The following is a 13741-nucleotide window of genomic DNA, read 5'->3' as shown; positions in this document are numbered from 1 at the left end:
TGTAAACCAAAAAACTGACCAAAAATGCTAATTATAATAAGACAGACTCAATAGATATTAAGATAGTTTGCCTACGAGTATTGTATGCGTGCAATAAATTAAGTACTGTTTAATAAGAAACAATGGTTATTTTTTGTTAGGTTTTTTTCTCGATAGCATTATTGTTAAGAGACTGTATAGACACAAACCAATAAACATATTTAAAAAAAAAGTAGCGTATGTCCGACATGGGCATGAAGTTTTTTTTCTTTTTCCCAATTTCTACCGTGGAAATACATGGGTTATATATTATTTATGATATACTCTAAAAACAACCGTAAATGAGAGGATCAGAATAATATATTTGCGGGCACAGTTGGTCGCTCGTATTATAGTAATTTTGACCCTACGTTGGCCGCGTTCGTTGGCCCACATGCATAAAAATGCAATATTTCTAACGGTTGGCCAACCAATACTGCAACGAAGGCCCAACAAAATGCCAATCATAAATGCTTTAGGATATTGGAAGTAGGCAATGATAGGTACGACGCGTGGTGGTATAAAACGATTTATTAGACTATGGCGTGGGTGAGAAAATGCTACCAACTCACGCGGAATCGACGGATCGGAAGACGTAACGCGACGCGTCTATGCCGAAGGTTCGTAGCTTTCTCACTTCTGCTTCCTGAGAGCGCGTTAATAAGGTCCCCGAAAACCGTTAGAATATAGGGGAGGTTCTTCACCTCCACAAGGGCATGGAGAAAGTTTTCTCTCCCGAAACAACTGCATCCGGGGACTTCACTCTTAAGGATACTGTAACGGTCGGGCCGAGGTTCTGGCAATCGTCACTTAAATGACCGGGCCCTCAACCCGACCTCCCATGGTACGCACTTGAGAGGGATGGAATTTCCGCGTCCGAAAATTCCACGTTCCCACGTACCATGGTCGCTACAATGCTACTAGGGGATTTGTATCGTGAGTCGATAGTATATTAAATTCTACGTAAAAATGTATTGACCTTCATATGTCCTAAAGTTGATAGGCAACGATATATTGTTGAAACAATTTTCATTACGTACCTACTATATGGAAGCTCGAATGGATGTCGCTCAACTTAGTTATGGTGAGTACATGTGGAAAATAATTTCGATAAAATCTCGTTAATTATTATATTTGGGACATACGAAGGTCAATAGATTTTTACGCAGAATTAGATACTTTATCAAATGAATCTAATGAAATCACCGAAACACCTTTACACATATAAAAATATTTGCGTCACAATATTTCTCCCTCCACACCAATTGTATTGTGATTTTTAATGCGTAGTAATAATATAATCATATAATATTTTAATCAAACCATTTTGAACACTTGAAAAATAATTAATGTCTCTGTATTACATTTACATAGTATACATTTTTTGTTACATCACAAGTTCATTTGTAGGTATTTGCACAAGCGAACGAAAAATTCAACGTAGCAGAGGCTTTAGAAGAGGTCAACGAAATTGGTGTCCCTCAATTAGAATGTATAACACCATTAAGGTTGCTGTTGGAATCGGAGAAAAGTCCCGAAAGATGGAATAATGAAATAAAGCAAATGGAGGCTCATAACGAAATAAGGAGGCAAAAGGAACATTGGAAGTCGGACCAGGTGAATGTGGTAGCATATTTGAGAAACCAACTTAAACTCGAACGGTAAAGGATTTATTATAATATATTTAAATGTTAATTTTCGCGATATTGCTCCCTCCTTCGTCTTCCCTTTTAATCAATTATTGAACTATGAATGTTAGTGTAAGCAGATTTCTAAACATTAATTTACACTAGTTAACATGATTAGCATTCAACAAACAGTAAATTCTATCTAGGATCTCATTATGTTAATGATATAATAAAAATTTTATTAGAGTTTATTACATCATTTTATAAGAAGCTTTTAAATACACAAGTATTATGAATGAATAATACCCACTTTATAATTAGTAATAATTTCATTCCTTGTAAAATAATTGCGATCTAGAAAAACTCAGTCATTAAAAGGTAGTGGCTTCATTCCGTTTGTGGCACTTTCTAACAATAATATACAGGGTGAGTCACCAAACGTTAGCACCTCAAATATCTTTGTTGTTTCTAAAGATACTTAAAATATGGTAAGGATAAAGTTGAATGGTACAATGGGGCTGACACGATGCAAAAAAAAAATTTTGTTTTTATGACATTTTTTTGGAGATATCAAGGTCACCTTGACTTTTTTAAATGGAACCACCCTTTTTAATCACCTACAATGATAGTCCCTTTCATTAGGAATTCAGTGACTATAATTAGTCCAAGGTCATTCAAGGTCAAGGACACAAAAAACGTATTGTTCAGGATTCAAGCGTTGGAATTCGGCGGCTATTGTCTTAGCTGGCGACCGCTGTTTCATACGGTTTTTGTCTCGTATGTCAACACGCGGCAAGAACGCGTGTCGCCGTTGCTCGACACCGCGTAGCAACAGTTTCGTCTCTCATTGGCCGAATTTCAACGCTTGAATCCTTCAAATCGAGACAAACAAGGATTATCCGATTCGGGAGCACCAATCACGGTGCTCCACATCCTATGGTACTTGTTATTTAAGGCACCTGCGCGTGCCTTCTCGCTCTCTTAATGTTCGTCAATCGCAGTCGTTGAGGTAGATTCGAATCGCATAGTCGTATTTCTCGCGCACGTGTGTTGATCGCTCTTGTCTCGCTCAGAGTAGATTCCGCTATCTCTCGCTCTGAAACTCTCGCGATCTCAAACTCCGTAGTTCGCAGTATTTTCTGCAATCTTCCGCGCCGCGTTACGTGCATTCTGCCGCGCGTTGAAGATCTCCGTCGCCCGCGTTGAAGATTTCCGTATCGCGGCGGCACGCGTTTCGTACCGCTCAAGATTTCCGCTTCGCGATCCGACAGCAGAAATCTGCACGCGCAAGATATCCGTTCATCCGCCGGCTCGCGATTCTCGATCGCGCTTTCTCTGTCTCGATCGTGCGCACCTCGCGAAGTTCTCGTTCTCTAGCGCTCGCGACGTTCTGGTTCTCTCAATCGCTCGCGAGTGACCAGCCGTTCGTGCTGCCTGTGCGGGGTTCGACAAATAAAGTGCAGCTCTCTCTCTCTCTCTCTGTCTCAACCTCTCACCGACCCATCCTGTGGATTCCTTTGCGCGCTCAACTCTGAGTCGACGCCGAAACATGTATAAAACTAAAATATGGAAGCAGAATACCTGTATTTTATAAATGTTCGAAATGATGGCCGTCTGCGTCGATACATTGTTGTAAACGAGCTCTGAAGGAATGTTGAACTCTGATAAGTGTATCCGACGTGATATTCGTACATGCTGTGATGATACGCTGACGCATATCTTCAACTGTTGTTGGAGCATCCGTGTACACGGTCTCTTTTAGCAGACCCCATAAAAAGAAATCCAGTGGATTTAAATCAGGCGAACGTGCTCGCCATGAAACTGTTCCGCCTCGTCCAATCCATCGGTTTGGATATCGAGAATCCAACGTTTCTCTTGCTACTCGTGCATAATGAGCAGGACAACCGTCATGTTGGTACCACATATCGTAGCGATTTTGTAAAGGGACATCTTCTAACAAAATTGGCAGATCTTCTTGCAAAAATTGAGCGTATTTCTGTCCCGTCATCATTCCGTTAACGAAATATGGTCCAATTACTTTGTCGTTCAAAATACCACACCACACGTTTACTCTCCATTGTCTTTGATGTCAGTGCGGATTATCCACAGACCAATAATGGGCGTTCCGTAGATTAATCGAGCCATGATTAGTAAATGTTGCTTCGTTCGTAAACAAGACATTAGAAAAAAATGAATGATTTTGAAGCAATCCCCATTGACAAAAGTTAATTCTATTTTGAAAATCATTCCCGTGCAGTTCTTGATTGAGCGATATGTGGAACGGATGAAATTTATGTCGGGCCAGAATTCGTATTACGCTACTTTGACTTATGCCTGCTTCCCGGGCAATTTTTCTCGTACTCACGTGAGGATTGACAGCTATAGCTGCTAAAATATTAATTTCATTGTCTTCATTAGTCGTGGGATTCTTCCGTTTGTACTGTCTTGCATGTACACTTCCAGTAATTCGAAACAACCTGTACGTATTAGTGAAAGAATGTCTAGAAGGAGTGTTTCGCTCGGGGTACCTTTCTTCATAAAGTAGTCGGGCCTGCACTGCATTTTTTCTACATTCACAGTAAATCGTGATCATATCACACTTTTCAGTCATCGAATATAACATAGCGGAATCGCGTTTGGAAACATACTGATAGTAAATAAGAATGCTGAATAACATTGAAGGACCTTAGTATGTTTACTTTAACTACGACCATAGTATGTTTACTATTTCCTACAAGTCTCAACCGTTATAAACGTATTCTGCTTCCATATTTTAGTTTTATACGTTTTTTCTGTTCTTGACCTTGAATGACCTTGGACTAATTATAGTCACTGAATTCCTAATGAAAGGGACTATCATTGTAGGTGTTTAAAAAAGGGTGGTTCCATTTAAAAAAAGTGAAGGTGACCTTGATATCTTCAAAAAAATGACATAAAAACAAAATTTTTTTTGCATCGTGTCAGCCCCATTGTACCATTCAACTTTGTCCTTACCATATTTTACGTATCTTTAGAAACAACAAAGATATTTGAGGTGCTAACGTTTGGTGACTCACCCTGTATAACAAAGAATTGTTATTAAATATTTTATATTTTTCAAGGATTAATAAATCATATGCAATTCATATTTCTTTTATTATTTAGATGTATTCCTAAAAAAACTCATCTAAAACATCAAATACACCGTAACCTCGGCTCCATTTGTTTTAGGAAGTTCTGAAAGTCGAAAGTTTAAACCGAAATTGCAGCGAAGATTGGACGAAGGTGGCTGAAATTTTTTAAACACAGTTAGTTCATTATTACGTATTGCCTAAACGACCAGTGCCAGATCAAAATCTATTAAACTATTTGATGTATTTTTCTATAACCAATTTATAAGCGTAATGCAGAGGTTTCCAATTAGCCCATTTTAGACAATGTTTGACAACTTAAAAATAAATTTTTTTGGGCAAATAAGCGTTGTATCTCTGGCATGCTTTCCACAATTTTTCAAACAAAGGGTCTGGCCGATTAACATGGTCAAAACTGCCCTTAGAGGTTTTTCAATGATTAATGAATCATTCGAAAGCTGACCCAGAAAAACCCCTCTGAGCAAAATGTCAACCCTCTATCTTGCCCGTGAGGGTAGTTACAGGGTAAATTAGATTTCGCGCTTTTCCACGCATTTTCCACACTCTGATGATTCCTAAAAGTCTGAAAAAAATGTGGCATATTTTGGATCCTAAGACAGATTTTTGAGAATTTTTTCAGATTTTTTTCTTGCAAACTGTGGTCGCAAAAAATGAAAAACCTCAAAAAAATCGGAAAAATGTACATTCCTCAAAAATAAGAAAACATGCTATTTTGCTGTTTAGTGCCCCGATAAAGTACCATAACAGGCAGTGTCGTCAATTTTTTTTAGATTTTTTGTTGTGGGAAGTCCTTGTCAAAAACAAGAAAAACCGAATTTTTTCGCCGTTTCTGCTATTAGGAGGAAAGTTACACTTGTTGGTTTTATCACAGGTATATATTAAGTCATTTTAAACATTATTACATTGAAACAAGTAAGTGTTTGACCTAAGAAATGTTTTAAGAGAAAAAATGGATTGTATTTTGTGCGATATATACCAGAATGTTCGTAACGTTTCCAACATCGCCGGTTGGCACAGCGGTTAGGGCGTCGGACTACGGAGCGGATACGCTGGGGTTCGAATCGCCTTGGTGGGAAAGTTTTTTTTCCATACGTCATCTTTATTTTTTCAATTTCTTATATGGTTTATTCATGTGATTTTAACAATATTTTTTTAATGTTTTAAAAATATTGATTAACATTTTTAACTAAAATACATACAAAAATAGTTTTGCAGTATCTATTATTTCCTCGATTCTCTAATTGTATATGTTCATAATTGCGGTCCTGTTTAACATTCTTAATATTAAAATTCATTAATCTAGTTTCTAAGCCTTGCGTCTTCAGAAATTAGGGAGGAAATAAGAAGAACTCTGAATAAATAACACGGAGCAAAGTATTGGTTTTTGTCAAATTGAGAGAAAAGGGCTACATACTACCACTATTTCGAAAGTGAGGTATCAGGTACAAATAAGCCTAAGCCATTCCTCTTTATTGTAAGGTACATGAGGAAGTAATTTCCGTTTATAGTTACTTGAATGAAAGACTTGTTCTGTGGACATTTATGATACGGATCAGGAAGTTCATTATTTTCGGTGGGATGCAGAGGCAATTCATAGTATACTAGGTCAAAAGTACCAGCTTCTACACAATTAAGTAGACAACAAAACCTTTCCAAAAATTGGAAACACTTGGAACTGCAAAAAGACTCCATTTCAAACAGTATCCTCGGTAGATACTCTTGATTTTCCGGAAATGACAGAAGTAGATTTAAAAATTCTTTTCACGGAATCTTACCAATTTTCACAAGCAATTTCATATCTGGCGGAAATCGTGGACGAACAGAATAATATAAATATTAATTTATTGCCTAATCCAAGAAAATAATATCATTAAATTTGAAGTAAAATCGGAGTGATATAAATAAAAGTTAGTTAAAAATGTTAATCAATATTTTTAAAACAGTAAAAAAATATTGTTAAAATCACATGAATAAACCATATAAGAAATTGAAAAAATAAAGATGACGTATGGAAAAAAAACTTTCCCACCAAGGGGATTCGAACCCCAGCGTATCCGCTCCGTAGTCCGATTGATTTTTTTTTTGATTTGAGAAATATGTTTATTGGATATAGTATGTACATTTTTTTGTGTTGTGGTTCCTGTGTAAACATATAAAAAAACTTAAGTAGTATTTCTTTGGGTTTGCTATATAATTGATTGCGCGCTTGCAATACTCGTATATAAACTATATCTTATGCTAAGGGCTTATGATACTATCTTATGCTTAGTATATTGCACGTAGTTAGGTCTTTGGTGCTAGGAGATTGCTTTTGGTTTGGATCGGGGAAAAAAAACCTCTGCTCAGTTGCAGAGTGTAAAACCCCGATGCAGGTTTTTTGGTCTTAATCAATACTTACTAACTAACTTAAATTAAACTTACTACTAGGGTATATATACAGGGTGCGGCTATTTACATCTTAGGCTAAAGTTTTTTACAGGGCATAATTACTTATAATTTAGTTTTATGGCTTCAGGGTAGGTAGCTGGAGGGACGATAGAAGGGAGTTCGAAGCTCATTGAAACGGCCAAGTGGTCGCTGTCGTAGGGCAGTGTACTGGCTTTCCCGGTGGTATTGTTTGTAAGCTGTAGCCTGGAATCTGCGAGGCAGATGTCCAGGAAAGACAGGCCCGGTTTGTATGTGGGGGGTGGAGGTTGTGATAGTGTTCAGTCTATATGTGAGGTCGTTTTTGTTTTCCCATTTGTTGAAATAGCGTCCTCTCTGATTGTTAGTTGTGTCTCCCCAGTCGGTTCTTCTGGTGTTTAGGTCTCCGGCTATTATGTAGTAATTGTCGGCGTCGTGTAGTTTCAAGGTGTGGAATAGGTGGTCGAGTTCTGTGATGTATAGTGTTCTGTTGTCGTTCGTCGCGTATGCACTTATTATGTATAGTGTGTTGTTGCTTTCGGTTTTTGTCTTTATGATCGTGTATTCTAGAATTTTATTGTTGGTTGAGGAGGGGGAGTGTACTTGTTCGCAGGGGATGCTGTTTTTTATTAGGATTGCGGTTCCGCCGCCTTGGATTGCATTGGGCCTGTCTTTTCTGTATAATTTATAATTTTTGAAGCTAAGGGTGTGTTTAGGACTGAGCTTTGTTTCGAAGAGCAGTATTATATCATGTTTATGTTCTTGAAGGAATTCTTTCAGGTTGAGTCTGCGTGGGTGTGTGATTATCGAGTTTACATTGATTGAAGCGATATTTATGGTGGTAGGGGGGCTGGTGGCGTTGTTATACATTATGCTTTTCGAAAAGTGTATTAAGAACGAATTCTATTTTTTCTGAGTTTAAGGCTACCTGGGTGGCTATTTGATTTAGTTGCGAGGCGATGAGTGCTGCTATTTCGGTTTTTAGGCTGCTTATCCATTCGGTTGGGGGTTGCAGGGTCTTTGGCTTATCGGTGTTTGGCGGGTTGGGTGTTCCGATGTCCTTCGGTATGTTGCTGGTGTGTGCTGGATGCTGCGTTGTCGGTCGTTCTTGGGGAGACTGGCCGTATGGTGTGGGTCCTCTGGTCATTTGAGCGAACGTGCAGTTGGGTGTTACAGCTATGGCTATTTTTTGTATTTTGTTGCTGGTTGCTTGTCGATTTTGATTGCGTGTCTCTTTTTTAAGCTTGAGGGCGAATTTGATATATGGGCAGCCTTTATATGAAGCTGGGTGTCCGGCCTGTCCCCAATTGGCGCATTTGAGGTTGTTCCTATTGTCAGTGTTTGTAAGCGAGCAGTTCCCTGGGCCGTGGCTTTCGGCGCATTTCACGCAGCGGTAGTTTAGCTGGCAATTTCTACTCGCGTGTCCAATTCTTTGACATTTTTTGCATTGGAACACTTCCGGTTTCCGGATTTGACTTTTTGGTAGGCCAACGTTTTTATCTTGAACAGGTTGGCGGTCTTGCTTTCTCTGTTGATTTGCACTAAGTAGTGGTATTGGTCGGGCTTCTGTTTGTTGTAAATGAATTTGGAGATGTTGTGTATTTTTGTATCTGGTAGGTTTAGTTCTTCGATTTCCGTTTTTATCTCTTCTGCTGTGAAGTTTCCTTTAATTCCTTTTAGGATTATAGATTTTGGTTTTTGTTCTTTGGGGGTGTATGTATAGTGCTGAGTTTTTGTTTCGGTTAGTTTTTCTGTCAGAGCCTTGTGGATTTGTAGATTTTTTGTGTATGTTGTGTGGGTGTCTTTGTCATTTTCTTTTACAATGAAGTCCTGTTTTCTTATATTCAGTGATAGGGCGGTACTGATTATGTTCCCTATGTTGGTGTTTAGGGTGTAGATTGGCGGGGGTGTATAGGTTTTTATTTTTGGTGGTGCGCTGGTTGGTTGTGCGTTTGGGGAATTCTCGTCCAGTTCGTTGTCGCTGTCGTCCGAAAGCAGCTGGTATTGGTTGCCGGTGCTTAGTGGGGTTGGCGTGTCAGCGAGGCCGGGTGCGGCTTTATGTGTTTTTTTGGGGATTTCCCAGAGTCCGGTTGGCGCGTTTTCATCGTCTGCGGTGCTCAGGCTCTTTGATGTTCCGGGGGATGGCGCTGCGGTGCTTTTTTCCTGGCTGCCGTTAGATTGGGCTGTGCTGTGTGTTTAAGGGCTGTTGTCCGGTTGCTTTCCTTTAATATGTCTTTAAACAGCCTGTCAACTTGTATTGATGTTAATTTGGGTATTTTGGATGTGCCTGGTTTGCTATTTAGTTCCTCTGCACTATTTTCTTTATTGTCTCCCTCATTATTGAGGCGTCTTTTTGGACGCTGGAGTGGGGTGGGCGCCATTGAGCCCGATACCGGACGAGCGTTCCTCGTCGGGTATCGGGGCCTGGCTTTTTACTTAGAATTAGTTTCACTGATGTGGTTTAGTTAGTCACTTTCGCCTAGTGGCGCACTTGAGGGCTGCGAGAGCCTTACTATTGTTTGTGCACTTTGTGTTTAGATGCACTATTCACTGTTTAATCCGTTCACTAAGGGTTGTTCGATGTGTCTCGGTCGGCGTCTCGGACACGACTCCGCTCCGTAGTCCGACGCCCTAACCGCTGTGCCAACCGGCATTTTTTCTCTTAAAACATTTCTTAGGTCAAACACTTACTTGTTTCAATGTAATAATGTTTAAAATGACTTAATATATACCTGTGATAAAACCAACAAGTGTAACTTTCCTCCTAATAGCAGAAACGGCGAAAAAATTCGGTTTTTCTTGTTTTTGACAAGGACTTCCCACAACAAAAAATCTAAAAAAAATTGACGACACTGCCTGTTATGGTACTTTATCGGGGCACTAAACAGCAAAATAGCATGTTTTCTTATTTTTGAGAAATGTACATTTTTCCGATTTTTTTGAGGTTTTTCATTTTTTGCGACCACAGTTTGCAAGAAAAAAATCTGAAAAAATTCTCAAAAATCTGTCTTAGGATCCAAAATATGCCACATTTTTTTCAGACTTTTAGGAATCATCAGAGTGTGGAAAATGCGTGGAAAAGCGCGAAATCTAATTTACCCTGTAACTACCCTCAACTTGCTCAGAGGGGTTTTTCTGGGTCAGCTTTCGAATGGTTCATTAATCATTGAAAAACCTCTAAGGGCAGTTTTGACCATCTTAATCGGCTAGGCCCTTTCTTGGGTAGTTTGTTTCGGACAGTTTTTTTCCGCTTGATGGTCAAATGGCACCACTGTACGATGCGTGATACTAAAACGGTAAAAGTGGTATATTTTATAGATGTGGATCAATATGGATATAATTTTTTGTACACGGGTCAAGGACAAATGGTACAATAAGATTATGTTAACAGTGAAATTGTGGAAAATCGTGGTTTTGAATTTCATACTATACAATAATAATAATCGATTCTCGTAGTAACAAACACATTTTTGATATTTACTTGGCTCATTTTATCGCAAAGGACTCAAAGTTTAATTATCAAAACAAAAATAATGTTATCTTGTTTTATTTTATGTAATTTACCTAAGACGTTGTAACGGCGGAGCCCCGCTCGTGGGAAGCGCTCTCCTGGATTCGCTCAGCGGCCAGAGTTTTGGAGAGGGCGAAGGTGTTTACGAATTAAATTAACTCAGGTTTAATGAGAATAATTAAGTAAGCTTTATTCAGCCCGGCGATCCGGTTTCCGGTGGGCCCGGTTCCGACAGGCCGTGTTTCCTGGTCCGGCTCTCGGCCGACTTACGGCAAAAAACGAGGGTGGATGACCCGATGACGTAACGCATAATTAAACAGCTTATAATCTAACACGTACTCAAATCTAATACGCGGAACAACAATGCTCAGTGACGGCGGATACGCGGAGCGGACCGGCCTCGCGATGACGGAATACCGCGGAATCACCGGGGCGCGCTGGTACGCCGGAATTTACGGAGCGCCGTTTTCTCGCGAACGACGGAGTTACGGAGCGCCGCTCTGTCGCGAGCGGCGGAGTTACGGAGCGGTGTCTCTAGCGGGCGACGGGGCCGCGGAGCGTCGCGATACCCGGCGGAATTAACGGAGCGTCGTTTCCTCTCGGCCGGCAGGGTCGCGGGGCGAGCGGAACTCGCCTTTCGGCGGAGCGCGGGGTGTCGGGACAACACGGAACAACGGAGACGCGGCGCGTCGATTTACTACGGAGCGATCCGGTCTCGCTATACCGGACAGCGCGGGCGAGGTAGACTCGTCGTGTTCGCTCGGACGGGATCGGTTTCTCGGGCTGCGGATGGAATTTGCCGGAACCACCGCGGCTCAGCGATCGTGATAGTGAATTAGATGTTCCCTGCGTGTGCTGAGCTCGCGGGGCGCGGTTCGGCTCGTTACCGGATCGGCGGGACGCCTCGCTTGCCGTCCCCTGCCAACCGCGGTGCAAGTTCGCACGCAGCGGACGTAAACCCTGGTACGTACGGCCCGACACCGGCGTCGTTGCTCGCTCTCGGGAGTATCCTGCAGGGCGAGTGCCGAACGCGGCTGCGGTCGACCGACGACTAAGCGTGCGAGACGCGAAGCACGGTCGCGGATCGGAACGAGAAACGCAGGAGTCGGGAAACGAATATCGAGGGGGGGGGGAAGAGCCGGAGTGTCGCGGCGTCGTTATGCTGAGAAGCACTGCCGACGAACGACTGCCACCTCCAGGCTTGCTCGCGGTCTTGACTTTCCTTGCACAGGACGTAAACCCTCGTGTTCGTACGGCCAATCCCTGCGTTTCCACGCACACACCCAGTAGTAGACCGTAGCACGCACGCTTCCACGCTGCTGCGAGAAGTCCGGAGCTCGGAGATGGTTCCCCGAGAGCAGTTCCAGACCAACTCCGCTTCTAGCGAGTTTCAGCGCGATCTTTATAGGCGGAGCGCGGGCCTCGCGAAATGTTCGCGAAGCTTCGGCGCCCGCGGATTGGTCCGCGCTCGGGTCTGATGCGCGGATTGGTTCGCGGCTGGTTCTCGGCGGTGATGGGCGGGGGCCTGGTCTGCGATCGTGGACTCGCGACGAAACGTAGTAGACGTTTCGTTGCACCCGCCACCCTTTTCTTCGGAGGTTGAAGCGGGCCGGTTCGCGGAATAAGGGAAAGTGGCGATCGGTCTCTTACGTATGGCCGTGGCGGGGTTGCGTGCCAGATCTCCCCGGTCCGTGGGTCCAGCCGGAAGCTCCGACGGGTCCCCTCGTACGTGACTCGGTACCGCCTTAGTCCGATCGGGCACCAGACCGCGGTACCGTCAGGCAGGTGGTTCAGCCGGCGTGGGCGGTGGGCCATGTTGGACTCGAGCGGGATCGGCGGGTTGGTAGGCGCTGGTCCTGGTCCGGGGCGGCTGCTGAAGCTGGTGGCGGCAGGTACTCGGCTGGGGGCGCAGGTAATTGCGCTGATTGAAGGCGCGACTCCCCCAGATTCTCCCGCTCTCAAGTGTGATATGGCTTCAAATCACGCACATGTGTGTGGCGAACTAGTCTCCCGACGGCATCTCTTAGATCGACGATAACCGGCGACACCCGACGATGTACGGTGAACGGGCCGGTATATTTTTCTGCGAGCTTTGCGTTCCGAAAGGCCGCTTTGTTGGATAATACGCCACTGCGTCGCAGCATGTGAGAGCCGATGGCCGGTACCCATGCCCGCCGGTGCTGGTCGTAGTGCCGTTGCTGCTGCTGGGAATTCCGGGCCAGGTTGCATCGAGCGAGCTCGCGAGCCTCTTGTAGACGGTGCAGTCTGTGGAGTAGAGGGGGACCAGTTTGTTTCCCTTGCTGGTGGCGGAGCGTCCCAGGTGGCACGAATTCCCTGCCGGAATTCATGTAGGCCGGCGAGTATCCGGTGGCACTATGCTGCACCGTGCTATAGGCGAACATGATCTCGGGGCAGTGCTGGCCCCATGTGCGTTGTCTCCGCCCGCTGTATTGGCCAGAGCATCGTGGCTGCGCGTACCCGTCGTCACCGAGCATTGTTGCTCCGCGTGTTAGATTTAAGGCGGTGGTCGTGGCGTGCATCGCCTCCCTAGTCCCGCACACCGTACACGAGATTTGTAAGGGTACGGGATTCCCGCTCTCATTTCTTAATAATGCAAAGATAGTACTGTTTTGTAGTCAAAAGCATTAGATAAAAGTTCAATCTAGGCGGCAAAGGTCCTCAGAAGTCCTACTTTTGCGTTTTTAGCCGTAATTTGCAATATTCAGCAGCATGCTGATTTTGTGTGTTGTCGAGTGACATAGTAAATATCGAGAGATTTAGAGCTCGTATGGAGTTCGTAGTACCTTTCCCGCCTAGCGGGAACATATAGGATCTCAATGCAACGCCAATCACGTTGTATGCTTACGTATTAATCAAATAATTGCGGGAACCCACAAAAATTGGATCATTAAGTATTTCATCAAAATATAGTTCCGGCATTTTTCGCTACGAGCGCTGTACTCTGTTCCCGATCTCTCTCATCGTCAGCAGTTATTGTATCGGTAAAACAGAGGCCTATAGGAGCATGCGCGGCGCGACAGCGTGGATGG

General features: G+C 43.2%; 1 protein-coding gene and 1 long non-coding RNA gene across 2 annotated transcripts in view; one reads left to right on the top strand and one right to left on the bottom strand.

Moving 5' to 3' along the window:
- LOC143360389 (uncharacterized) overlaps positions 1-13741 on the bottom strand; it is a 562015-nt gene that overhangs the window by 214668 nt on the left and 333606 nt on the right. The gene's annotated exons all lie outside the window — the stretch shown is intronic.
- The window catches only part of LOC143360371 (SET domain-containing protein SmydA-8), a 57041-nt gene that overhangs the window by 16458 nt on the left and 26842 nt on the right, over positions 1-13741 (top strand). The window contains exon 4 of the mRNA XM_076799149.1: positions 1429-1679. Coding sequence (XP_076655264.1) covers positions 1429-1679 — 251 coding nt within the window. The remainder of the gene's footprint in view (positions 1-1428; positions 1680-13741) is intronic.

This window comes from Halictus rubicundus, chromosome 13, assembly GCF_050948215.1.
Source record: "Halictus rubicundus isolate RS-2024b chromosome 13, iyHalRubi1_principal, whole genome shotgun sequence".
NCBI classification, from domain to species: domain Eukaryota; kingdom Metazoa; phylum Arthropoda; class Insecta; order Hymenoptera; family Halictidae; genus Halictus; species Halictus rubicundus.
This window is presented reverse-complemented; position numbering and strand designations above follow the sequence as displayed.